The 24,412-nt window shown below is 40.2% G+C and overlaps 1 protein-coding gene across 12 annotated transcripts in view; it reads left to right on the top strand.

Annotated features, from left to right (window-relative positions):
* ZNF131 (zinc finger protein 131) overlaps window positions 1-22,148 on the top strand; it is a 29,308-nt gene extending 7,160 nt beyond the window's left edge. For 7 of the 12 annotated variants that reach the window (XM_045903927.3, XM_064596730.1, XM_045903922.2 and 4 more), the window contains 4 exons: window positions 977-1,121; window positions 12,740-13,425; window positions 19,508-19,638; window positions 20,291-22,148. In XM_045903927.3, coding sequence (XP_045759883.1) covers window positions 977-1,121; window positions 12,740-13,425; window positions 19,508-19,638; window positions 20,291-20,968 — 1,640 coding nt within the window. In that variant the 3' untranslated portion in view covers window positions 20,969-22,148. Of the gene's footprint in view, window positions 1-976; window positions 1,122-4,805; window positions 5,050-10,294; window positions 10,492-12,739; window positions 13,426-19,507; window positions 19,639-20,290 lie in introns of all 12 variants that reach the window. The other 5 variants (XM_064596733.1, XM_045903987.2, XM_054504242.2 and 2 more) reach the window with 5 other exon arrangements.
* Window positions 22,149-24,412: the final 2,264 nt, after the last annotated feature.

Below are 24,412 nucleotides of genomic sequence, written 5' to 3'. Positions count from 1 at the left end.
TTTAAAAATAAATAAAGTAGTTTTTCTTTGTTTCAGTAGATTTTTGTAGCCTTGCATTAGCAGATTGAAATAATAATATTTAGCATTGAAGAGCACAAAGAAATAGAGTATTTTTGGGGCCAAAATTTAAACATAAAACTTGTAAAGAAAAGTTGGAATTGTGGAAGCTTAATTTTGAAAGTGACTTTAGCTCTTATTCATTCCTATTTTGTGTGTCTGCATCTTAGGGAGCATTGTGTTAGATACTGTGAGGTGAGTGTGCAGAAACAATCATTTCCCTCAAGTAGCTTAGAGTCAAGAGATGCCCATGAGTTGTAATTGTCAGAACAAGTACAGAGTTCAGCTGGTGGGGTGGGGAGGAGCATTAAAGAAAGTTTCATTAAGTATGTGGCATTAGAATTGGGCCTTCAAGGGTGCTGGGATTTGTACAGAGATAAAGTGATTAAGCATTCAGGAAGGAGGGTAAATATTAATAAAGGCAAGGAAGCTTTAGAAGTGAAGGGTTTGAAGATCAGTATATAGTATGGGATTAATAGAGTTCAAAATTTGGAAGGGAAAAATAGTGGTAAATAGAAAAATAATGTGAAGTACCTTGAAATAAAGGCAGAGTGGCATGGAACTTTATTTGCTGAGCTGTGGAAAGCCCTTGAAGATTTGGAGCTGAGTTGATGCAGAGATCCCTGGCAGGAAAGTAGCATGTCTGACCTGTAATAACCCATTCGTATATTTGAGTGGTAGGTTTTACTGTCATAAGGGCCTTAGAAATTTTTGGGAAAGATCTTAAAATAGGTTGGTAGTTACTGCTGGAACTTGGTACAGTCTTACTGTACTGTTAATGAGAATTCCAGCAGGAAATAATTTTCCAAAATTCAGATACTAATCAGGTTTCAAACACTGAGCTTTTTTTTCTTTACTAATGTTAGAAGATTTGAATCAACATGCATATATGCTAATGCACATCTTTTTTTTTTTACAGGTGTTAGTAAAATGGCCTTCCGTCATTTAATTGAGTTCACATATACAGCAAAATTAATGATACAAGGAGAAGAAGAAGCCAATGATGTATGGAAAGCAGCAGAGTTTCTACAAATGCTAGAAGCTATCAAAGCCCTTGAAGTCAGGTAATTACTTGCTTAGCGACACACAGATAGTTATATTCAGTCACGTACACCTTGTTAGTCAAGATTTTATTATATGTGTTATGCCATAAAGAACTGACATTTTAAAATTAAGAATATTTAAGGATCTATAAAATTCTGGATACTGATTGCTCTTTCTCCCACACTTGATTTCTTTTTTTTTTTTTTTTAAGATTTTATTTATGTTTTTGACAGAGACACAGCGAGAGAGGGAACACAAGCAGGGGGAGTGGGAGAGGGAGAAGTAGGCTTCCCGCCGAGGAGGGTGCCCGACGTGGGGCTCGATCCCAGGACCCTGGGATCATGACCTGAGCCGAAGGCAGACGCTTAACAACTGAGCCACCCAGGCACCCCACCCACACTTGATTTCTTGTCCTTATGTAAAAACTGCTAAGGATAACTAAAGTAGCATGTTTTGTACCTGGTAAAATAAGGAGGACTAGGCAGCATTTAAAGGAGTTGTTTGTGTCCCTGTAAACTGTTTTGTTGGATTTGAGTTGTTAATTGCACCAAGCCATACTCTAAAAAGGGTTTGGCTTACCAAGGTTAACCTAGTACTGTTTAAAAATAAGTGAGGAGGGGCGCCTGGGTGGCTCAGTTGTTTAAGCAACTGCCTTCGGCTCAGGTCATGATCCTGGAGTCCCGGGATCGAGTCCCGCATCGGGCTCCCTGCTCGGCGGGGAGTCTGCTTCTCCCTCTGACTCTCCCCCTCTCATGCTCTCTCTCTATCACTATCTCTCTCAATAAATAAATAAAAATCTTTAAAAAAAAAAAAAAGAGGAAATGGATGAAGATTAATAGACCAGATGGGGGCGATGATCAGTGAAGTTAGAAATACGGTAGCCAGTATGCATGCCATTTAAGTCTGTATACTTGCTAGATGAGCTAAATCTAGCTCTGAACTCTGAAGCACCTAGTGCAAAGAAAAAGGAAAGAAAAATCCTAAGTTACATTATTCATGGTTATGAGAACAAACCAGTTGCTTAGGAGCCGTTCCTGGTATTAAGACACAAAATTTCTCATAGAAAGTATTAAGAAAACATTAAATGATACAACGAATAAAGACTTCCAACATCTTGCGTAAAGAATAGTGGTACTGTAATATAGTGACTGAGAACAAGAGCTCTGGAGTCTGTTTACTTGGATAATATCCTAGCTCTACCACTGTGTGGCCTTTATGAAGTTACTCAACCTGTCAGCAGCTTGGCTTCCTCATCCGTCAAATGGGGATAATGGTACTTTCTACATAGGATTGCCTGTGAGGGTTGAATGAATTAATGCATCTAAAGTGTTTAGCATGGTGTCTGGCATATAGTACTCTAAATGTGAACTGGTCTTATAATTATCTCCTGGCTCTGTTTCTTTCTTTTTTTTTTTTTCTTTAAAGATTTTATTTATTTGACAGAGACACAGCGAGAGAGGGAACACAGCAGGGGGAGTGGGAGAGGGAGAAGCCTGCTTCCCGCTGAGCAGGGAGCCCCACCCCAGGACCCTGGGATCATGATCTGAGCCGAAGGCAGACGCTTAACGACTGAGCCACCCAGGTGCCCCAACCTGGCTCTGTTTCCTATCATGGCCTTAGTATAGGTCATTGCTGTAACACTGAAGTGCAGTTTGGTAAAATCAATTGCAAATGGAGCAACATAATTTAGTCCAACTCACTGGTGTGGTTCAGTCAGAAGATATAATTTAGAATAATTCTAAGAAATAATTGAACTATAATCATCCAAAAGTACCATTTCTCCAATTTAATTAGTTTGATGACAGAATTCGGGATTAAACCAAGAGCTTGATGTGTACGTATTCTCTAATGCCTAGTGCTTGGCACATGGTAGGTGTGTGGTACACATTTGTGAATGGATGGATGGGTGCATGCTGATGAAAACCAGGTCAGTACTCTCCTGTAGAGAGAGCTGAGACATGGGCAACAAAATCGAGGTGTATTGAGGTTATATTATTATCTGATGGTGTCATACCTTTTCAAAATGGAAGTAAAGAGAGTACAGTATGGATGGGGCAACATCAGATTTGTGGTTAAATCCTGGATGAGAACCTTCTGGAAAAATGTTCTATCTGTGTGGTCCCCTTGCTGCTCGTAGTAGTGAGTAGTATATCACTATGGGGAGAGTCCTTGGCAGCAGAACAGTGGAACTTCTTCTGACAATACCCTAGGTTGGATTTGGGAGGGTTAGGAATTGAGTTCATGTGTATAGTCATTGGGAGATGAAGGTAAGAACAACTGGGCACAGCTGTTTTCCCAAGCCTATTTATTTAGAACCTTTTAGAAGATTTATTATTATAACACAATAATTACAACCATAAGTGAGTGCTTTTTAGAGTAACGTGTTGAATTGTTTCTTGAACCAGTTAGGCATGCACTATACTCTGAAGAGTTCTTTACAGACAGGAAGACAGCAACGTTATGTATTGGCTGTTTATAATGCAATTTAGGAATAAAAATTAATTTAGTTGTGGTTAAATTGGTTAAGGCAACTCTGTATTGAGATTATTATATAATATTTTGCAGATACAAAAGGTGAATTAGGTGCTCTTCTCACATTCGCAGTATGCAAGTATTTTTGGAATATAGTGTCAACTTTTTGAATGACACTGAGGAAAGTATGAGGACTTTATTTTGTTTTGCTGGAGTTGCATTATTGTTTATTCGAAACTGTAGGAGAGGGTTCTTGATATTTGATGGGAAGCAACAGTTGCCTTATAGATCTTTCCTCTCCAACCTGTTGAGGTGTAATTTACATGTAAAACAATTCACCAGATTAATACTGAGTTTGAATTTTGGCAGTTGTATACAGTGGTGTAATCACCACCATAATCAAGATAAGGGAACATTTCCATCATCCTGAGTTTTCTCATGACTCTAGTCAACCCTGATCCCAGCCTCAGTTATCCATTGATTTGATCTTTATCACTATAGTTGTATTTTATTTAGGATGTCATATAAATGGACTCCTATAGTGTAGTTTTTGTGTTTGACGTTTTGCATTTAGCATTATGTTTTAGAGATTTGTCATTGTTGTTGTGGGTATTACTATTTCGTTCCCTTTTATTACCAAGTAGTATTCCATTGTATGGCTGTACCACCTGTTGATGGTGTTTCCACCTATTACGAATAAAGTGACTATTCTTTCATTTCTCAGTAAATACCTAGGAGTGGAATAGCTGGGTTGTATAGTAGGTGTGTTTAATTTTTTTTAAGAAACTGCTAAACTGTTTTCCAAATTGTTGTGCCATTTTACATTCCAACTTGCAGTGTATGAGAGTTCCCATTGCTCCACAGCCTTGCTAATTCTTGGTATGATCAGGCCTTTTTATTTTAGCTGTGCTAGTAGTTATATAGTGGTCTTAATTTGCATTTCCCTTACAGCTAATGATGAGCATTATTTCATGTGCTTTTTTGCCATATGTTTATCTCCTTTGGCAAGGTGTCTAGATTTTTTGCCCATTTTTAAATTGGGTTATTGTCAAGAACTGTGAAGGGTCTGAGATTTTATCCTATTTGCAAGCTGTAAGTTGGCCTGCCAGTTTTTTTGGATGCTGGCAGAAGACTGGAGACTCCTGAGTCAGAGAGAAGGGACTTCATTTCTTTCACAGCATGGGGAGCAGCATGAGCTCCATGTTCATACCAATTTTTCTTTCCCTCCTCAGCCCCCACCCAAATCCCTCAGGGGCGACAACAGTGCCCTAGGTGTGTGCTGTACTCACAGGGGTTTGCATCACATTTGAGGAAACTGACGTTTTTTTATAATGAGCTGCAAGCAGACCTGGCCAGAGGGGCCATTATCTTTATTATCCTGAGTAATAAATGAACCTATCCTCCACTTGAGAAGACAAGCATTCTCTTCTAAGGCTATTTGCTATGCGGACAACCTTGAAAAGATCCAGAACAAAGGTATCTTTGTTTATAAGACCTATAGAAACATGAGGGATCCGTGGAGAGTTATCTTCCAACAGTATCCTTGTTTCTACATTATTTTAGCTTCTGGTAAATTTTTCCACGAGTATACTACTCTATGACCACTCTCATTAATCTGATCAATAGGGACTGGGTCCTAATTCATTCAGGTTTTTTTCACACTGGATTTAATTAAGGCAACTATAAACAGAACTTGAAGCAGGAGGATGTGGCCACCCTGCAGTGCTGAGTTTAACCATCCACTCACTCCCCTAAGGTCCTGGACTCAACCAACTGAATAAATCCCTAGAAAGCCGGGTAGCTTTTATCTTTAGTCTCTGTGTTGACTTTTCCACTTAGCTTTGAGCATTAATCCAAGTATAGCAAGATCTTTCAGCACTTGCACAGTCTCTGCATTGGCCCACTGGGAGGAAGTCTAGGGCAAGCCTATCATCCATAATAACCCTAACCAGTGATTTGAGGCTGACATGAATGACTTCCAGGACCCAAGTGGTATCATTGATCACATAGGCCTAAGTGAGGCACAAATTTTGCATCACCTTTTTAATTTGGATGATTCCCATTGTAGGGAAAACTACCCATGGAGCCCACATAAATAACAAGTCAGTTATTTTTCTAGGAAACTCCCCCAAGTACCCAAAAGTTGCCTTGTTTTGGAGAGAGCATCACTCCAGTCATCTGAGAACTAAACTGATCTATTTGTGGTGTTTCCTTAAAAACTAGATGATCTCTTCTACCCACCCCTGAAGTGCAAGTCATCATACTTTTAGGGAGGGAAGTTAGTACCTGGCTCTCATACGAGAAGTATGGTCCCTGGGGCATATAGGTGGGTCAGAAAGAAAGTGTTGTTTACAATTGTTTGTACCCTAGAGTAGGACCTTCATCATTCAGGGGCACAAGCCTCAAATGTGGCTTCCCCCTTTCCCTGATTGAACCTGGTCCTTGTTTTTTGGAGGGATTGTCTGAGGGCAGTCAGCTCAAACCATTCTGTTTGTCATGCGCACCTTAATGCCAGTTGAGTGGTAATTATCCACCTCATGAACTGAGCCTCAGCTTTGGGAACAGTAGTGGGGCAAATATGGAACATGTAGGAGCTTGGCCATGCCCTGCTGTTTCCAAAAGACTTCTTGGTATAGTTAAGGGAAATGATCATCAAATCATGGTCAGAGTCATTGGGCAGGGGAGGACAGATCCAGCAGTTGATTTAAAGTTGCTTGTAACAGTTTGGGAGAGCTGCATCAGAGCATTTTCCTACAGAGGAACGCTATAGGGGCAGTTCTAAAGGACAAAGACCATTAATCCCTTCCTCCCCCATACCTCCTGGAGTCTTAAGATTTTTTTTCTTTTCAGGTATCAGGGTTGTTGCTCTCCCTTCACCTCCATAGAATCAAAGGCATTTTCATAAAACTTAGAGACCCATTGTATCTCCCACTTTGACTCACAAGGGTCACTTTTTTTTTTTTTTAAGATTTTTATTTATTTATTTAGAGAGAGCCAAGCAAGCATGAGCTGGGAGAGGTGCTGAGGGGGAGGGAGAGGGATAAGCAGACACTGCGCTGGATCTCAGGACCCTGAGATCATGACCTGAGCCAAAACCAAGGGCCAGACACTCAACCGAATGAGCCACCCAGGCGCCCCACAAGGGCCACTCTTAAGTGTACCTGGCAAGCAGTATATTCAACCAAGTGGTCGTTATTTTTAGGATCTAAGATGATGTCAGTTCAATAAGAAAGTCCAGATGACTGAACTGGAATTAAGCTTGAATCTGCTAAGCCCACTTTAGACTGGGCTGTCACCTGGAAGAGACACCAGCCAGGCTGTGCCAGGGTTGCCATTGCAAGGGAAGGAAAAGGATTGTGTCTGAGAATGGTTAGGGCAGAATTCAAACTTTCCAGTTTGGTTTCTATAACTTCCCACCCATTTTGTCTTGATCATTATCCAGGAAGCAGAGAAGAGATGGTTCTTTTCTGGGGACAGCTGAGTTCGATGACCAACCTGCCTTACTCAGATTTTTGGACAAAGAGGAGATAAGAGAAGTAGAGTCAGAAATCTTCCTAAGTCAGTATTGAAGGAGGCTTTTGCAATGCTCTACATTATCTATATCTGTGCATGGTAGGGAGCTTGCAGGGTTCATCAATACCTTGGCTGTCAGCCAATTATCGAGTAGCTTAGGCACAGAAAGATCAGACTGCAGATGATTCAGACAGCTAACCATATGACGCAGATTAGTCTCAAGGGCACAGTGGTGTGGCCAGAACCAGCAGATCAGTCTGAAACAGCAGCACTGCATCCTTAAAAAGTGTCAGCAGTGGTGAGACACTAGGGATAGCCCTGGGATGGCGTCAAAGGTCCAGTGTAGTCAGTCTTTAGGAACAGTCAGAGACAATGCGCAGTGTAGCCTCCTTCACCACGAGACAAATAGGCCAGCTTTTGGTGGGTGTCACATGTCTGGCATCCAGTGGCAATTTGTATATCAGAAGCATAAGGTCCTTTACTTTATGCTGTCTGTGATGGTGGATATGTCAGCATGTTCAGAATAACACTGGATCTAGGGGTCAGTGATGGAAGTCTAGGCAATGCAGGCTTGATCAGCAGCTTCATTCTGGTTAGTATCATTAGAGAACAGGCCCTAACCATGGGCATCTGAATCAGTGATCCAAATAGTTTGATCAGCAACTGCTATTTGTTTCCACAGTTGTGGTCCTGAGGATAGATGTCTTTAATCTGCCAAGATTTCCAGCTCTTCCAAACAGCTGGGTCATTGGCAGCAGCCCAGGAGTCAATAAAATATAATATGGTTCATTGTGTAGAATGTCATCCAGGGCTATGAAGAAAGCTTCTGAGTTCTGCCCTCTGAGCAAAGGGACCACATCCACTTCTGGTTTTGCATAGTTGGTGCTAAAGCTGAGCATTTGTAGCAGCCCAGGGAACAACATCAGTCTTGAGTTTAGCCAAACCATCGGTGAACCAAAGACCTCATTGATCTAGTGGCTTTCTTTGGGCAACAGAGTTGGGGGAGCTACCATTTTTTTCATGTAAAGCCAAGAGGTCAACTGCTTTGTTGAGTGTCTTCTTTTTTTTTTTTTTTAAGATTGATTTATTTTAGAGCAAGTGAGGGAAGGGAGTTGGGGGAAGGGGAGAGGGAAGAGGAGAGAGAATCTTAAGGAGACTCCCTGCTGAGTACGGAGCCCGACTCGGGGCTCCATCCCACGACCGTGAGATCATGACCTGTGCCGAAACCAAGAGTCAGACTTTCAACCGACTGAGCCACCCACATGCTCCTTGAGTGTTTTATTTCTATTTGAGAAGTGAGACTTGGTGGGCATGTTTTACCTTGCTAGTTGTGAAGTCTTAGTTGATGCACTTCCACATGGCAGTATCAGGCTACAGAGCCTCAAAACCTCAATGGATCAGGCATCAGTTTTAACAGAAGCCCAACAGCAAGCAAATCCTTTCTTTTCAAAGGGGGAGTGTACCTTGTAGATGTGTCAGGGAATTGACAGGTACAAAACCCAAGGTGTACCTTGTGGGTGGAGCCTGACTCCTTTTGCCACAAGCTTTAATCTGCAAGAGCATCTCAAAGACTTCTAGTTCAAAGGGGCCATTAAGAGTTGTAGGGCCCCCAAAATAGAGAATGTGCCACAGCTTGATGGGCAATTTCCAGTGCAACTTTTGGGTTGGAGCCACACTTAAAAGATCCTGATTTTCAGATTAGCTGATACGAAGAAGAAAGTAGAATGCCCAAGTAGGTACATGCTGTTTCCAGTACCCAGAAAGGTTCAATAAGATGCCGACCTCATCTTCATTAGGGAGAGGGAGGAGGTAAAGAAATGTAGTTTTTCTTTTACTGCTGGAGGGACTGAGTGTTGTGAATCCACCGTACTTAGTCCCAAGAAACTTCACTTGATGAGCAGGCCTCTGAATTTTGTTGAGGGTTCATCAACACCTGCTCATGGAGATGTGCTAACATTGAGGTCAGGGCCTTTGAGACAGACTTCTAACTTGCCATTCAACAGGACATCAATATAGTGTAAACTTTAGACATCACAAGATAGAGACACTCTTGCTAAACCCTGACCAGCTGCTGGTGGCATCTGTCAGGGGGTTTCTTCCAGTAGCTCTTCTCTACCTGTGGCTCTTTCCATTTGGGACAATCCATATCTGATATTTACAGAATAGGGCAGTGTAAATGCCATACCAGTTCCTGCTGTACATTCACATGTCAAAGCAACAATAGTATGTAGAATCAGCTCCACCCACAGGGTTAAGACAGCCTCCCTTTCCTGCTGTGAACCTTGCCCAAACCCCATGAGTTGAATGTGCCTCCTCTGCCCATGGTAGGATGGTGAGTTGGACACCTGAATCTAACAGAGCCATGAAAGTTTGAGTTGCTCCCATTCCTGAGTTTCCCTCCGCATCCTTGGATGGGTATATGGTGTCTTCACTATACCCTTGGGGACAGGGAGGTCTTGGCTCCACCCCTAGTTATCTTCCTCCAAGCAGGTATGGGGGGAAGGAAGGTAGAAGAGGAAAAGATATGGAGGGAGAAAGTGACTCCATGCCGGTGAGCAGGCATATTTACTTTTGGTTTCAAGCAGATGAAAGCTGCATGTAGCTTGACTAAACATATCTCAAGTGTTTTCGGCCCATCAAAAGCCCTCTGTCAGCCAGCAAGGTCATCATTACTGACACCATTTATTTCCGTTTTGGGGACCCCTTGATTCAGCTGCCTTGTCCACATTGCTTTTCAATTGGGGCTGTAAGATTTTTTTAAAGATTGATTGATTGATTGATTTATTTATTTATTTATTTATTATTTAAGAGAAGGAGGGCAAGCACACAAGCAAGGGGAGGGGCAGAGGGAGAGAGGGAGAGAATCTTGAGCAGAGTCCCTGCTGAGCGCAGAGCCCAACATGGGGGCTCGATCTCAGGACCCTGAGATGATAACCTGAGTGGAAATCCAAGAGTTGGATGCTTAACCCGCTAAGCCTCCCAGGGACCCCAGGGCCATAAGATTTATATGCCTTTTGGCTGACTCAGATGACTTGCACATTGGTGGCTTTGTAAAAAAGGGTGTACATTAATCCTGGACATTTGCTGCCCTGTTGTCATGATAACAACTCTTGTGTTTTTACCTGATTTAACATAAAAGTTAGGGGGATTTTCAGGAGGCCTGACCATAAGAATTTATATTGTTTTGGATTCTTTTCTCATTCTCCAGTGACTCATCTTCGTCAGCATTATAAACCCAATTGGCGGGAAGATTTACTAGTCAGCCCCAAGAGCACCATAGCATCCTTGTGGCAGCCAGGACATACTGCAGAAAAAAAACACTGAGACCTTTTACAGTCCTCTCCACATGGATCTAAGGTGGACAAGACAACACTGCAGGAGAGGCTGAGCCCTGTGATGGCCCAGGTGTTGCCATTCTTCTTGATGAGCATCATGTTGCCCCCTCATCTTTCTTTTCTTTTTTTTTTAAAGATTTTATTTGACAGCACAAGCAGGCAGAGCGGCAGGGAGAGGGAGAAACCAGCTCCCCGCTGAGCAGGGAGCCTGATGCGGGGCTCGATCCCAGAAACCCTGGGATCATGATCTGAGCCGAAGGCAGATGCTTAACAGACTGAGTCACCCTCATCTTTCACATGGACTAGCCAAAGTTCTAATGACTCATTTCTGTTAGTAGCAGTTGCACATTACCCTCCTGTCACCCTTGGTTTAGGTAACTTGTCTGTAATGGGGCAAGACCATCTGTCTCTACCCCTGTCCCCACCATGAATCTTCGTTGTTTTGATGGGTTAAACTTAAGGCTGACCACGAACGAGGTTGGCAGGGAAGTCCTCCCCCAACCCTGGGAGAGTTTGCAACACAAGGAAACCTCTAGCAGCTGTCCTTGAACTTACTGCCCAGTACTCATCCTACAACTTCCCAGTTTTTCCTCATTATAGGTGTTTCAGTTTTCTGAGGCTGCCATAACGAAGTACCACAAACTAGGTCCAACAGAAATTTATTGTCTCACAGTTTTGGAAGCTGGAAACCCTAAATCAAAGTGTTGGCTGGGCCTTGCTCCCTCAAAAGGCTCTAGAGGAAGATCCTTCCCTTGCCTCTTCTAGCTTCTGCCAGCCCCAGGGCTTCCTTGGCTTGTGGCAGCATGACTCCAATTTTTGCCTCCCTCTTCATTCGTGTTGCTGTCTTCTGTCTCGTGTGTGCGCGTGTCCAAATGTACCTCTCCTTATAAAGACAGAGTTATATTAGAGTAGGGTCCACTCTAATGACCTCATCTTAACTTGGTTACATCTTCGAAGACTGATTTCCAAATAAGGTTACATTCACAGGTATCAGGGGTCAGGACTTCAACATATCTTTGAGGGACACAATTTAACTCATACAGTAGGCAATTAAATGGAAGACCATGCATTGCCCAGGTCAGCATTTTTGCTGCCAGCTCCAGTGGACTTCCTCACATCCCATTATTTGCTCCTTGGGGCCTCATTCTTTGTGTTCCAGAAAACCCTGTCTTTTTTTGTCATCCTTTCCTTGTTGCCAAAATCTGGCAAGAAGTGTGACGGAACTGAGATTTTACCCTATTTGCAAGCCAGCAAGTTATCCTGCATAGTTTCATGGATGCTGATAGAAGACATGAGACTGTTAAGTCAGAAAGAGTTTACTTTTTGCACAGCAAGCAGCATGGGTTTTATATTTGTGCCAGTTTTCCCTTCTCCTCCAAAGGGGTGACATAGAGTGGCCCAGGTGAATGCTGTGCATCTAGTTGGTTTACATCACAGCTGAAGCATCTCCAGCTTATTAGGAAGCCCACATCTTAGGTAATGGACTGGAAGCAAACCTGCCCAACCATCGCTCCAGAGGGAGCCATACTCTGTCTTTCCAGATTGCTGGCTGTACTGCAGATAGCCTTGAAGAGAGTCCAGAAGAAAAGCTGTTAGGACAGGAGACGTGCAGAAACATGAGACTCCTGGATAATTGTCTCCCAATAGTTGTCTTCTCTTACTGAGGGTATTGGATTGTGAGAAAACGTTTTATACTATCTATATGGACCTTTGGCAGATATATTTGTGCACATGTTTTGTCCTGGTCTGTGGCTTGCCTTTTTGTTCTCTTTTGTTTGTGGCTTGCCTTTTTGTTAACTATTTCAAAGGGCAAAAGTTTTTCATTTTGATGAAATCTATCAATTTTTGCTATTGAGTTTTCTTCTTTTTGCATGCTGATTTAAGAAATCTTTCAGTAACCCAATTTTACAAAGATTTTCTCCTACCTTTTTCTTGAAGTTAAATAGTTTGAGTTTTTATGTTAAAGTTTGTGGTCCATTTTGAAATAATTTTTGAGTGTATGATTTGAAGAGTGGTGGTTGAGGTTTGTTTTCTCCATATAAAGACCAGTTATTCCAGCACCACTCTTAAAAGTTCTTTCCTCCATTAAATTATCTTGGAACCTTTTTTTCAAAAATCAATTAAAAAAGTGGGTCTATTTCTGGACTTCACTGTGTTCCATTAATCTTCATGTCTGTCACTAATACAGCTTTATAGTAAGTCTTCCGATCTTGGTTTTTGCTTTCCCATATAAATTTTACTATGAACTTATCAATTTCTTCCCAGAAGGATTTCCATTGGCTTTATAGATTTTTAAATCCATACATTATGTATTTCAGGAACAAAGAAAACTCAGCTCCACTAGAGGAAAATACCACAGGAAAAAGTGAGGCAAAAAAAAGAAAGATTGCAGAAACTTCAAATGTTATCACTGAGTCATTGCCCTCTGCAGAATCAGAACCTGTTGAAATTGAGGTGGAGATTGCCGAAGGCACAATTGAAGTGGAAGATGAAGGCATCGAAACGTTGGAGGAAGTGGCTTCTGCCAAGCAGTCCATAAAGTACATTCAAAGCACAGGTTCCTCTGATGAATCCGCCCTGGCACTGTTGGCAGATATTACCAGCAAGTACCGTCAAGGTGATAGAAAAGGGCAGATAAAAGAAGAAGATGGTTGTGCATCTGACCCCACAAGCAAACAGGTAGAAGGTATTGAAATTGTGGAACTTCAGCTGTCACATGTGAAGGACTTGTTCCATTGTGAGAAATGTAACCGTTCATTTAAATTGTTTTACCATTTTAAGGAACACATGAAATCACACTCCACTGAGAGTTTCAAGTGTGAAATATGCAATAAAAGGTATCTTCGGGAGAGCGCATGGAAACAGCACCTCAACTGTTACCACCTTGAAGAAGGTGGAGTCAGTAAGAAGCAAAGAACTGGGAAAAAGATTCACATATGTCAATACTGTGAGAAACAGTTTGACCACTTTGGACATTTTAAAGAGCATCTTCGAAAACATACAGGTAATTAGCAAATCTTTTATGTTAAAAGTATATTTTTCCATATTCACTGCAAATCTGAGTGTCTAATCCTTTCTTTAAATGAGTTACCACAGAAGCCATCCTCCTGTATTTTCTAATATGCAGGCTGAGCTCACATTGTTCTCATGATACTAGTTTATTGAAATATTGATACTTTAAAAGCAAAATCATATCAGTTTTGAAAGTAGCTGTTACTCTTACACCTTGCCAATTTTTGTGTTTTTAAAAGACATACACAAAACACAGTTGTGATTATTTACTAAGGATCATAAATTATGAAATCCTAATTATAGAGAAACTTCACTGTTACTATGTTTACATTTCCTGTCTCTCGTTTATACATTACATAGATGTGTACATTTATGAACAATCAGTGGCATGTTTATACCTTTGCATACATTTGGTCACCTGTTTTAATCTGGTAGCTAGGTAGGCATACCTACCTAGGTAGGTATGTTCATCTTCCCACACCTCTTCAAGAGCACACAGTCTCAGGACTGATGGACAGCCAGGAGATGAGAAAGCTGAAGCCTTTTACTGCCCTCCTCCTGGGAGCCCCTCTCAGGCATTCAGGAGCCATCCCAGGGAGTCTCACTTTGGGCCTCTGGTCCTTAGAGTCCTGCATCCATCCCCCATGCCTGTTTTTCCCCCGTCAGATTCTCTGTTTTTCCACTTCCCAAGCATTCTTTGCTAAGTCTCCTGTGTCACACACAGGAGTTACCAGCTGTGACTTGAATCTTGTGTGTGGGGAGAGCAGTGGATATGGTGTGCTAAGTCTCAGACTCTGGACACTTGTTCCCAAGTTCTTCTGTGTGGTGGCTAAAGCTGTTTAAACTGTTTAATACAGTGAATACAACATAGATACTCCATACTATTTGGAGTCTTTGTCTTTGCTGGAGTTTGGAGAGTTTCTAAGAAATTTTTTCATAGATCCTTTGCTGTCCTGAGCTGCTCGCTGCATACTGCTTGAAATTGAGGAAATGGGTAGATTCAGATAAATGGGGTATCCCTCACTTCTAAATGTTTGGTTTCAGTACTCAGGGACCGAATAAATGCTTGGTATCAATATTTAGTGGTTACATGAAAGAGAATCTCATACTTAAGTCTCCATATGGATTTAAAAAGCTTTAGGGTACTAGTTTGGGTAACTAATAGGTGTTTATGAAATCTTTTGGGAAAATGCTTTCTGATTTTCAAACATAAAGGAATATAGCTATTGTATATTTAGAAACTGCCTATAGTAATAGTTTTTGGTCCTTAAATATTCATCTGTTTTAATGTAGATTAGTTTTGCAAAACACTTGCTATATCGGCAGCACATTAAATTAGTAAATAAATATTACTTGGTAACTAGTATGCTTTGATAAGGGTTTCCAGTATCCCGACAGTCACTTCTGTCTTCTAGTAATGTAAAAGTAGAAGCAATTGTCTTTTTTTCTTTTTTTTTTAACATTACCTGGTGACTTACCTGTTGAAAAACAGGCAACACAGACTATTTTAGAAGTTTTAGAATGTGCTTTCCACATCCTATCTTTTGTATTTTGGATTAAACAGCAGAATATAGAGCTAAAGTATATTGTTGTATGTCTTTATAATTACGTGAGATAATTAAGCAGTTGCTACAAATTATAGAACTAGATGTCCATTGGAAAAAGTTTAACACATAAAGCAAGCTGAACTTTTGTTGGCATTTAACCTCAATTAACCATACTAGTAATTAGTAACAAGATAGTTGCAGATGTGATAAGTGACTTGGTGAATTCAAGAGGAGCGTAGTAAGTAAGTAGTTTTAAATTGTGCTTATGTTAATAAAGAATGGATCATTTCTTGCTTATAACAAACTCAGGGTAAACATAAGGAAACAATCCATTCCTGTTTCCTATTCTCAAAATTTTGCATACTTTTATTAGTTTAGCGGTTTGGTTTCTTCAGTGTTCTTAAAACATGCACTTATAGTCTATGGCTTGATTTGCAAAATTTTGGTGGTTGTCCTCTGAATTACTTTGTTTCCATTTGGAAAATAGTAATGCCAACCTGCTGGGTCATGGAGATAAATGTTAAGAGTCCCTGCCTTCAAGGAGCTTATCCTTGTGTTGGGGGAGACAAGCAGGCACAGTCACATGTGATGGGCTAAGGGCTGGTAGATGTCAGCACACAAGTCTTATGGGAATGCCTGCCTGGGCTGTTTATTTATGATGGAAGAGACAGGGATGGTTTCCTGGAGCATTCACCCTATTATGACTCCCAAAGGAAAAGGAGTTAGCCAGGACATAGGCATTCCAGGTACAAGAAATGAAGCATGCACAGGCATAGAGGAAAGAGATAGACACATGTTTGGAGCACTGCTGGTAGGTTACTATGGCTGGAGGATTGGGTCCAAGTAGAGGAATGACAGGAGATGTAGCTGGAAGAGTTAGGAAGGCTACCAAGTGGCACGCACTTAGGCATCATGGACAAGGGCAAGGGAGAAAGTGATGGAAGATGAAGCCAAGATCACGTAGTTATTTTCATAAATGTTGTACATGAATTTGGATTTTATCTTGAAAGACTGAGTCATTTAAAGATGTTTAAACCAGGATCAGATTTATGTTTTAGAGGGATGACTGGCAGGATAGATTAGAGTGGGGTGAAACCTCTGAAGTCTAATTAGGAAGCTTTTGGAACAGTCTAAGCAAGAATGAAGAGTTGAGTAAAGGCAGTGATAATGGAAGAGGGTTAGAGATGTGAATAAAGTAGGTAGAATCATCAGAATTTGGTGACCAGTGAAATATGGGAGTAAATTCAGCTTTCTGGCTTGGGTGCCTACAGGATTGGAAGTTTATTAACTTATAGAAGGGTAAGCACTTTAGGGGTGGGAGGACATATCAGACATATTGACAGATTTACCTATGGGACACCTAGTATGAGAGAGAACCTAAAGGTGATCTTTAACCATAACCATGTCTTCAAATGTTACCTGTTTCCCAGAGAGAAGGTATGGAATTACAGAAAGAATGTGGGTCTGGAAATCAGAATTAGATTCCAGCTCTAGTTCTGACATTTGCCAGTATGATGAACTTGACTGGTCACTTTATCTTCGGGCCTCTTTCCTCATCTTTGTAAAAATGGGTAATGATAATCTACTTTATAGGGTTGTGACAAATAAGAGAAAACAGTAAAAGCACTTTGAAGACTGTGCTGTCTACACATCTAAAGTAGAATTAACCTGTTGCTATTTCTAGATTTTATTGGACTTAACTAAGCTAATTTTTTAAATAGCAAAAGCTCAAATGACATAAAAGCTGAAATGACATACAATGATCAGTAGAGAGATTCAGTAGATCTCTCCAGAAGCAACTACTGCCATCATTTTCTTATTTATCCTTCCCTGTCTGTTCTTTGCATTTTTGAGTCACCACAGATGGACACACAGTTTTTTGGGGGGAAAAAAACAATGGAGGCATGCAGTACAATGTCCTGCCATTTCTCTTAAACTCTTTAAATATGTGAAAATTCAGGAATGTATACTCCCCCCCCCCCCCCATGGCTGCATGGTGTTTCGGTGTATGGGTATGCCATAATTTACCTATATATATATATTTTTTTTTTTTTTTTTAAGATTTTATTTATTCATTTGAGACAGAGATAGAAATAGAGAGCGCGCATGAGCAGGGAGAGAGGCAGAGGCAGAGGGAGAAGCAGGCTCCCCGCCGAGCCAGGAGCCTGATGTGGGGCTTGATCCCAGGACCCTGGGGATCATGACCTGAGCCGAAGGCAGACGCTTAACCATCTGAGCCACCCAGGCGCCCCCATAATTTACCTATATTGATACACATTTAGGTTGTTGCTAGTCTTTTGCTATTACAGACTATGCTGTAATAAGAAGCATACTTGTGCATACATCTTTGTGTATGTGTTCAAGAGCAGAATTGCCAAGTTAATATGTACATTTAAATCTTGGTATATATCATGAAATTACCATTTAAAGAAGCTATACGAATTTATAGTGAAAAAAATATGCACTACTAAAACCACAAAACTTTTTTTATTTAGCAGTATCTCCCAATATTTGAGTTGAAAAGGAGTTTCTGTACCAACAGTAATTCTAGGTCATAAGGTCTAATTTTTTCATCTCATGAACATTATACAAAAAATATTTTTTTTGTCAGGGAAAAAACACAGGGACACCTGGGTGGCTCAGTTGGTTGAACGTCTGCCTTTGGCTCAGTTCATGATCCCAGGGTCCTGGGATCGAGTCCCACATCGTGCTCCTTGCTCGGTGGGGAGCCTGCTTCTCCCTGTGCCTGCCGCTCCCTCTGCTTGTGCATGTACTCGCTCTCTGACAAATAAATAAAATCTTAAAAAAAGAAGAAACACAACTCAAAGTTAATTAACTAGTATGGTTCTCTGCAAGCATCATGCTCTCCCTTGAATCCTCTCTCTCCTTCCCTTACTCTGACTGTACCTCAGTTAGCCTGCTAGTACTTCCATCCCTCTCCACCTAGCTTATTGCCCCATTTCTGACTTCTCTATCTTATCTTGTCCTCCTTGTATACAGCTTGAATCACTTTTTTTTGCATGCTAAGCATATCCCCTTGGCTTTTGAGCCCACTTGCTCTAAAAAAACCCTTTAAAAAATCCTGGAATTATTGCAGTCATTTGCCTCTCTCTACTCCCTCCTGAGGACTTTTGAGGAAAAAAATCGTATCAGACCCTTAAATTAGGCCTTTTGGTGTCTGATTTAGATCTTTCTTTGCCAAAATTGCTATTCTAGACTACTTCAGTCCAGTACTCAAGACCCTGCCCACACCCCACCCCAGCAAATGGTATATGTATCATCTGTCAAAACCCTCCATCCTCTTTACTTCCATGCCTTTTTGGAAGAATTTCTGTACTGTTTTCATTGACTTGCCTCTCATCCCCCATAGTCTGGCTTCTAACCCCACCACCATATCACTCACACTGTTCTCACTACAATTAGTACAGTCTCCTGTTGTTGTCCTACCTGACATCTCTGTTCAGTTTGGCACTGTTTACTGCCCTCATCTTCCTGAAGTTTCTTGATTTCCCTCTCTTCTGCTTCTGGCTGTTCTGATTCTGTTGTCTTTGCTGCCTCGTTTACCTGGTGTTTTAACTTGGTGTTTCATTGAGTTCTGTCCTTGATTCTGTTATCACATAACATATTTAGAGTTTTAACCACATCAGAGGTTTTTATTACCACCTAAAGTAACTCCTAATCTGTGTATCAGTCCACCCTCTATTTGGCTTCAGATTAGTCCATATAGCTGTTTACCAGACTTTTCCACTTTGAGTACCTTCGAATCAACAGATACATAACTAAATTTATAATCTTTCCTAACACACTTTCCGCTCCAAACCTACTTGGATTTCTGTGTTATTTATTCCGGTTGGTATTCTAAGCCAGAGATCTGGGAGTCATTACTGATACCTTCCCTCCTTACTCCTCACCCACCAAGTTGTTTTATACTTCTATGCCTCTGCCTAGAATAAACTTCCCTCTTTCCTTCTCTTACTCCATTCCAGGCAGAATACTCTCCTCCTCCCGTGCTGCTGGACTACATTTTCCATTGCCCTTTTTTCTGAAACAGGCCTTCTACGGTACATTGCAGGTGCTCATTTCTGTGTATTTCACCTTTGTAAAATACTCTGGCCTGTGATAGAGTTTTTTAAAAAGGACAGTTTATCATCATCACCTAGCACATGGTCTGGCACGTAGTAAGTGCTCAAAAAATGCTTCTGGATGCATTTCCCCAAAATAGAGATTGATCTTGATTTTTACCTAAGGGAAAATAAACAGCTTTTTAAGAATAGCGGAAACATGAAACAGAACATAGATCCAAATTTTATTTCTTCCTCAAAGCACAAATACAATTATAATAATTACTGAAAACTTATTATTTCCACCTCTAGGAGAGTCTTTTGGATGTGGTGGAAACATCTGAATTATAAATTCAGATCTTCCTTTCAAGAAGGTGCTATTAGAATTAACCGAAAAGAAAAAAACCTTACTTGCTTTTTCTATTTTTCTTGATTTGTCAATATAATTTTTTTTCTATTGTAATAGGTGAAAAACCTTTTGAATGTCCAAATTGTCATGAACGATTTGCTAGAAATAGCACCCTCAAATGTCACCTGACTGCATGCCAAACTGGAATAGGGGCAAAAAAGGGAAGAAAGAAGCTTTATGAATGTCAGGTATGTGTGGGTGTATTCTGTCCTTAGCAAAGGAGTGGTCTGTGTTGGAAATCATTAAAAGTGAAGGGTCGCAGAGTATAGAGTAAAAGTATAGAGCTGATAGTTTGGAAATGAGAGTAAAGAACATCACTGTCTTGATTTTAGAAGGAAGATTAGAATAGGGTGTTTTTTTACTCAACCCTAGATGACACCAATTTCAATAAAATTATGTCCTAAATAATAGATAATATGAAACTGTGGTTATTCTTAACCACTGAGCAATTACTAGAATTCGGGAATGAGGCAGTGGGGGGCTGGCTGACTAGCTGTGATCAGCTCTTCTTCCATGATTAGTGTGTATATAACCCAAATAATGTAATTGTTTTAAATGGTAATGATACTATGGGAGAAATTGTAATATTGGTACTTTATATTTTTTGAATTTATATGACATTTAAACAATGAAGCCAGTGTTAAAATGTTTCCCAGGATGTATTTGTTAGCTACATCAGCTAAAAGATCAAATAAAAGAAGTATGAAATCTTAGACCATATTATGAATATCATACATTTTTCAGAAAACTTCAAATTTTTCCTTAAAGAGAATAAATGTATTCATATTTTCTTCAGTTTAAATATTAGTATTGTTAAAACCATATGTTTGGTTATTTCAGGTCTGTAACAGTGTGTTTAACAGCTGGGACCAGTTCAAAGATCATTTGGTAATACACACTGGAGATAAACCCAACCATTGTACTTTATGTGACTTGTGGTTTATGCAAGGAAATGAATTAAGGAGGCATCTCAGTGATACTCACAATATTTCAGAGCGTCTAGTAACCGAAGAAGTTCTTTCGGTAGAAACACGTGTGCAGACCGAACCTGTGACGTCAATGACTATTATAGAACAAGTTGGGAAGGTGCATGTGTTACCATTGCTTCAGGTTCAGGTGGATTCAGCACAAGTGACTGTGGAGCAGGTCCATCCAGATCTGCTCCAGGACAGCCAAGTGCATGATTCACACATGAGTGAGCTTCCAGAGCAGGTCCAGGTGAGTTATCTAGAAGTGGGTCGAATTCAGACTGAAGAAGGTACTGAAGTACACGTGGAGGAGCTGCATGTCGAACGGGTAAATCAGATGCCAGTGGAAGTACAGACTGAACTTCTAGAAGCCGACTTGGAACAAGTGACCCCTGAAATCATGAACCAGGAGGAGAGAGAGCCCCCCCAAGCAGATGCTGCTGAGGCTGCCAGGGAAGATCACCAAGATGCTGATGGTTTAGAGACCAAATCAACAGTGGATTCCCAAGCAGGGAATGAGAACAGAACACCTATGCCTGTTTTAGATTGAAATAACAGATGAATATATTTTTAAATTTAGGTGTTGGATTTTTGAACTGATGATGGGCAGTGTGACTGTCCTTAGGCTAACAGACAAGTGGACCAAAGTTAAAGTCTTTACTGTTGTGAACTGTTTCTGTTGAAACAAACTGATTTCCCCCCACTTAATGCCACAGAGGAGGGATCTTTCCCATAAGTGAATGGAAGCTTTGAGAAGTATTATTTCTGGAAACTTAAATGGATTATATTCTTATTATATAGTTGGGTACGAATGTATCTATTTTCATTGTGATAAGGGTTCTCCCTTCTCTCTTTCCCAGGTCATGTTCTTTCTCAGATTTTTTCCATGTTGTAAAATCAAATGTAAAATCATTAGAATACAAACTTAATGTATTCTAATGCATGTTAGAAAATTGAATATATAGGAAACACAAGGCTGCATGAAGAAAAGTACATTGTTAACTGTGCAGTTAAATTTTGCTTCTGGCTTTCTTTAGTTTGAACAACCTTCTTGTCTATACTGATAGTCACAGATGTCATCTCTGCAACAGAAACAGTGGTGGTGGCAAAATTTCTAGAATGTAAAAAAAAAACCCACACCCATGTGCCTTTTCAAAACCAACTAAACTTCTTTAAAGTGTCTCTGGTTCTTTCAAAGTTTGTGTTATAAGGAGCAATGTAGGTGATGCTATAGTATTTTATGTTTTTGCTTATAATGGCAACTACCAATTCTTTTTCTTGGTAACTTAGGTTGAGAAATTTAATTTAATGGCAACTGAAGGGCCATTTCCAATTGGGAAAATTCATTTATATCTGTGGTAAACTTTTTTTTTTAATGAAAAGTTGCACTAGTATTTTACCACCAGATGAAAAAAGGTGAGCATCATTTAAAAATTAATGTATTTAAAATAAAGTACAGAGAAAAACATGTATATAATATATCAGGCTTTGTTTTGAATGAATCTTCCCCCCGATCCTTAATGTAAAGATCTTGTGCTATAACTTTTAAAGCCATACAAATAATAAGAGTGCTAAACTGTGGACTTAAAAGTAGGTGTGTAAATATTTTTAATCAGTATTACTTGGAAAATAAAATATAACAACCACATAAAATAAACCAATATGCTATTTTCTTTACCTGTTAAATATTGGGAGATACTTACATTTTTGAAGTAAAGTTTAAAATTATGTGTTTATGACTCTTTTTTTGTTTTTTTTCTTTTTGATTACTAGTGTAGAAGTTCGTTTGTGGTCAGAGATCTCACTTGTATTAACATGACTGATACATGAATTAAGATCTACAATTCTCAGTAAGCACCTCTAATCCCCAAAAATCAGTTCCAAAGAATGGAAGGAGGGAGAGGTTGGCATTTGCAGTTCTTCCATGGTAGGGCACAAAGCCAGTGGAATTTTTAAAACAGAGCCTATTTTTATATACTTTCTCCACTTACTACTAGTATGTTAAATTTAAAAGATCAATTCAGCTTATCCTCATTTGGTAATCCTAATATTAACTGTTTATGAACTGCTTGAACGAGAATGGCTCCCCACAACTGGAGAGGTCATGGATTTAGAGATAACAAGAATAAGAAGTTGAATTTTTAAGATCAAAAAATTGTATGCAATTGTATGTTCTGCTTGGCCATTGGGTACTTACTACAAAACTTATGTATATATAGATATACAGATATATTTTCCCCCCTTTGGAGTCAGAGAATACTGATGATAGAGTTAAATTATAGTACATGGAATTTTCAGTTTGCCATAAGATGTCCATGTTCCTGAGTTAGTTGTAGTTTAAAAAGAAAAAAAAAATCCCTGACAGATAGTGGTTTCATGTATGTAAATTACTAGTTAGTATCTAGTGAATTTTGAATGCTGAAAATAGCTCATGATGTGCCCTTTAAGCCAAGGTATGAAGCGAGGTTTATTTTTAAACATAACCTTTCAAGAACTCTGACACAAGGTAGAGATCAGGGACAAAGGCACAAGGAGGTGTTAAAATTAACACTTGAGTTTTCAGATTTGGCAAGGCCTTTCAAAACAGGTTTGAGGGGCAGGTATAGTTTATTTTACTTTCCCCAAAAGGTACAAGGGCACTATCCATGTACCCTGAATGCCAGTAAATTTGATTGCAGGAGAGGAAAGCTTCCCACTGGTGATAAACCTTATGTTGATTAGCACTTTGCAAAACATTCTACATAATAATAAAAACAACTATGAAAAACCACGATGTATATTTAAGTGTTGAACTGAATATTTTATTCCTCCCATTTTACTCCAGTGGGGTTTTTAGGTGTACAGTGACAGCTGGGCCTTAGAGTGCCAGACACTGGTCATCACAGGAATCCCAAGTGCACTGCAGAACAACAGGAGAGCCTCCTCTGTCTCCTCTACTCCACTGTTCTAACAAACAGCGGTACTTCCATTCTCCACCACCACCTGGGTGTCCCAACAAGTCACTTCGGACACCAGCCAGTGTTAGCATAGTCTCTATAAGTTAAGTGATCAGTACCACAAGACAATAGCCAAAAATGAGGTATCCAGGATACCTGCACTTCTGCCCTGCCAACTACAAATGAGGGGTTCCCACCCTTGTAACGTTCAATACATTAGAACAACTCAAAGGTGAGGGGAGCACTAGTATAGTTTTATTATAAAGGATACAACCCAAGGGCGCCTGGCTGGCTCAGTCAGTAAAGCATGCAACCCTTGATCTCTGGGTTGTAAGTTCCAGCCCCACGTTGGGTGTAGGGATTACATTAAAATCTCTTTAAAAAAAAAAAAAAAAGCCACCCAGGAACAGCCAAATGGAAGAGATGTCCAGGGCAAAGGGAGTGGGCAGAGCTTCCATGACCTCTTGATGCTCCACCCTCCTGCACATGGATGTGTTCACCAACCTGGAAGCTCTCTTAACCCCTTACTTAACCTTGTTTACTAAAGTTTCATTACCTAGATGTGATTGATGACATCATTGGCCATTAATTATTGAACTCACTCTCCAGCCATTCCTTCCCTGGATATCTTGGGGTGTGGCTGATCGTTCTAGCCCTCTAATCATGTGGTTGGTTCCTCTGGTGACCAGTGCCAAGATCACCTCATGAGCATAAACTCGGGTATGGACAAAAAGCTTATGACAAAAAACATCACTCAGGAAATTCCAAGGATTTTAAGAGCTCTGTGCCAAGAACCAGGGGCAAGACTGAATACATATTTTTTTTTATTATACCACACCTATAATCAGATTCAAAGGAGAACTAAACTGAGCCCTAAGAGGAATACACTTAAAACCCAGAAGTCTTTTGTGGTTTTTTTTGTTTTTTTGTTTTTTTGTTTTAAAGATTTTATTTATTTATTCATGAGAGACAGAGAGAGAGGCAGAGGGAGAAGCAGGCTCCCAAGGAGCAGGGAGCCCGATGCGGGACTCGATCCCAGGACCCCTGAGATCATGACC

This window comes from Mirounga angustirostris, unplaced genomic scaffold, assembly GCF_029215605.1.
Source record: "Mirounga angustirostris isolate CCGP_5_RB_7025 unplaced genomic scaffold, mMirAng1.0.hap1 SCAF_7, whole genome shotgun sequence".
NCBI lineage: Eukaryota > Metazoa > Chordata > Mammalia > Carnivora > Phocidae > Mirounga > Mirounga angustirostris.
The sequence above is the reverse complement of the archived record's forward strand: the minus strand, read 5'-3'. Positions and strand labels throughout refer to the sequence as shown.